Below are 3,516 nucleotides of genomic sequence, written 5' to 3'. Positions count from 1 at the left end.
GCTTGAACGACCGAGTGGGCCCCAGCCCGAGCTATTCCCTGGGCTTTTACCCCCCCCCCCAGCCGCCGACGCGGCAGAGTGGAGCGTGTGCTCTTGTACCTGTCCAAATTTTGGGAGTGTAACATGCAGATTGCACCTTGGGCCGTGAGTAAGCTCTGGGTGACACCAGTGGCTGGCACATGAGGAGGGCGGCGGGCCAGCAGCGGGCTGGGCCGGCTGAGTGCTGGTGGCACGCGAGTTGCAAGGGCAAACACAGCAGATACAGTAGGCGGCCTCGGCAGATAATATCCCAAACTCAAGAACTCTGCCATTATTGCAGGACGGGTTGCGGAGAGCAATGCGTGGCAGTGTGATGCCACCCTCACACAAGAAAGCATCCTGCGTATATGCAGGGTAGGGCGGCATTTGGCTTCCAGGCCCTGGGGCTGGGTTTGAAGGGTTTAAAGACGATGATTTGGGCACCAGGCAACACACCAGTGAGGTGTCAAAGCGCGTGGTCAAAGGCACCAGCCCTGGGCCCCGACACGCTCAATGGATGCTGCCTTCAGAGCGCGGTCTTGTGCATGGCGCCCGCTTGACCTCTGGCCAGAGCTCTAGCGGGCGCCCACTATGGTGGGGCATGTGCCAGCCGGGCACCGCTCGCAACAGCGCCGGCCATCACAGCTGGAACAGCCATATAGGTTGGTTGGTTACAATTTCCACGACCCCTTGATAATAGAAATGCATTCGCCATGCCAACAGCGCAGACCCTAATGCAGGCCCCGCCCTGGCATTCGTGTGTGCAGCCCGCCCGGGTCAAGCGGGGGGCGCGCGGTGAACGCAACATCTGCGTCCCAGATCGCGATGGGACACCCGATGCGGCCCATTCAGGATTCCTCATGCAGCTTGATTCTCCACAGCGCATGAGCAGCCGGCCAAGCAACAACAGCAGGCGCGCCGAAGTCGCGGCGAAACTGGCCGGGGCGGCCCGTGCCCGGAAGCTACCCGGAAGCTTCACGCCGGCCCGAGCGCCTCGAAGCTGAACGCCGACGCGCGGCCGCCCGGCGCGTACGTCGCCCGCACGCGCCGCAGCCCGCGGCCCTCGCGCATCAGGCCCCCGAATTCAAACACGAACTCCTCCCCGCCCGCGCCCGCGCCCTCGCAAAAAGGCACGGCCGAGGGTATCACCGCATACATCTGATCCGGCAGCAGCACAAGCTCGTGGCCTGCGAGCACGGCCGGCGGCAAAAAGGCGGAGAGCGGCGACTCCTCGACTGCCGAAAGCGGCGCGGAGGCCGCGGCGGGGTCGTTGGCGTTCGCGACGCGCGCCTCGTAGCGCGTGCCGGCCCAGGGGCCGCCCTTGAGCCACTCGGAGGGATCAGAGGAGAGCCTGAAGGTTGGAGTTTCGGGGGTTTGGGGGGACATCGGTCGGGCTGTGGGCGTCACGTATATGATGGCGCACGCCGAGGTATCCAGGCGGATGGCTGGGTGGATCGAGGGCGCAGCCCATTTGCACCCAGCGCAACAGCTGGGAGGTGCAAGCGGCGCGGCAGGGGGTGGCCGCGGGGCCCGCTGCTTAGTCAGCAAGCGCGCATGCACGTGCGAAAGCCACACAACAGCGCGCGCGTGTGCACACAAGCTCGCCCTCATGCGTGCGCACAAGCGGGCCTGCACGTGCGCACGCACGACACGCACCAACGTGCACCTGCACCTGCACGTGCGCGCGCACGCACGCATGCACACACACACACACACACACACACACACACACACACACACAAACATTCACAGACACGCGCTTCCAAATCGCGCCCGCCGCACCTCCCCTCTCGCGGCTTGAAAAAGGGCATCGCGCCCATGTCAATGGGGCTGTCCGGCACGTCCCCCGCCCAGCGCTCCTGGATCAGCACGTGCACAAACACGGGGTAGCGCGCCGCGTCTGCGCCCCCGGGGTCGGCTTTATCGCCGACAGGGATGCCGCTGGCGCCGCCAAAGCTCTGCGGCAGGGGCGGGCGTGGCGAGTGAGGAGGGGCTCGAGCGTGACTACAGAGTTCAGCAAGGAACTGCCGGCTCTGCAGGCCAGGACCGCTGCGTTGGCGCTGGTACACAGGCCGTTCTCTGGGCCGCTGGGAGGTGCCTGGAGGGGGCGAGGGGAGGGGCGCACAGCTGCCGCCGCGTCCCGGGGTGCCAGGCGGCGCGCAGCGACCGGAGCGGCGGGACACTGCAGCGCCTGGGGCGCCCCAGACACTGCCCCGGCCCAACCTGAGGCCACGCCCCTCCCGTTCCTCACCGCGCCCCGGCCCCTGGCCCGTTTTGGGTAGCCAAGGTGACTCCCTGCCGGAGTGCTGCTCTCCCCCGCTGCTAGCGGCGCGCTATTAAAAATGTCAACCACTCAAACCCCCCGGCCACCGTTGACCGGCCATTGACCGGCCAGCCACGCCACCCTGGCCCCGCCCACCGCGCCGAAGCTCCATCGGGTGCCGTCCCCGCCCCGCAGGAAGAGCTCAATCACCCACGTCGGCGGCGCCCAGGCCGGAGACGGCAGCTGCGGCGGGCCGCCGACGTAGGCGTCTGGGGTGAGGGCTGTCAGGCGCCGCAGCGGCTTGGAGGGGTCTGCCAGGTCACCCTCCCGGATGACAAAGTCGTTCTGGAGGGTTTGGGGTTTTGTTTTTTGGGGGGGGTGGTCGAGGTTTGGGCTTTCGAGGACTGGGGGGTGTCTGGGGTTGGGAGTGGTGTGAAGGGGCTGTTTGGGTAGGAGGGTTTGAGGGGCGCGCGCGCCAGCGGTTGATGGCTTCGCCCCCGCCGCCCGCCGCCGACGGCGAGCGGGCGTCGCCGGGCCGCCCTCGGTGACTGCGGCCCGGTACCAGCTCCCGTCTGGGGGGCCGCTGCTGCTTGCTTGTGCAGATTGCTCGCCGCGTGCAGCAGCAACTGCTCCAAGCTGCTGAGAACAATACAGAAGCACTCTACTGTTATCACCCACCGGCCGCCCTCCCCTCTCCCCCCCCCAAACCCACACACAACGAAACACACGCAAGCGACTGACGCAGTCGCCGCTCCGCCCCCGGCAACACGCCCGCCCGCCTGCCCGTCAGCAGCACTCCTCTCTCGCCAACATTGACCCCCCTCTCCTTTCAGGATCAAAACAATTACACATTCAAGCTCTCGACAACCTCGGGCACACCCACAAGCCCCGTGAAACCAAGCCCTCTCACATGAGCGCCCCCTTTTGTGAAAGAAAATTCCAGGCAGCAGCGCCGGGGAGCTGCGGCGGGCGGCATCTCCCCACACCCAGAAAAACAACAGCACCCACCGAGTAGCCTTGCTCGTCTGGGAGGCGCTCCCAGTACTGCTCCCACAGCCCGTCCGCCTGCCGCTGCTTCGGCGTCAGGACGCCGGGCGCGTTGTAGATGTTGCGGTGCGTCAGCGCGCGGCGCGTCTCGTCTGCCGGGCGTGCGAGGGGGGCGGGGCACGGGGGGAGGGGGGAGGGGGTTGGGGGGCGCCGAGGTGGTGTTGGGCGGCAGGCTGAGGGCGGGGGGG

The 3,516-nt window shown here is 67.2% G+C and overlaps 1 protein-coding gene across 1 annotated transcript; it reads right to left on the bottom strand.

Annotated features, from left to right (window-relative positions):
• Positions 1-993: 993 nt before the first annotated feature.
• MNEG_14527 (hypothetical protein) lies at positions 994-1,838 on the bottom strand (the record flags this gene model as incomplete). The annotated part of the gene is made up of 2 exons (XM_014037001.1): positions 994-1,369; positions 1,801-1,838. The coding sequence occupies 2 exons, from the start codon at positions 1,836-1,838 to the stop codon at positions 994-996; spliced, it is 414 nt and encodes a 137-aa protein (XP_013892455.1).
• Between the last annotated feature and the right edge of the window lie 1,678 nt (positions 1,839-3,516).

This window comes from Monoraphidium neglectum (genome assembly GCF_000611645.1).
Source record: "Monoraphidium neglectum strain SAG 48.87 unplaced genomic scaffold scaffold04557, whole genome shotgun sequence".
NCBI classification, from domain to species: domain Eukaryota; kingdom Viridiplantae; phylum Chlorophyta; class Chlorophyceae; order Sphaeropleales; family Selenastraceae; genus Monoraphidium; species Monoraphidium neglectum.
This window is presented reverse-complemented; position numbering and strand designations above follow the sequence as displayed.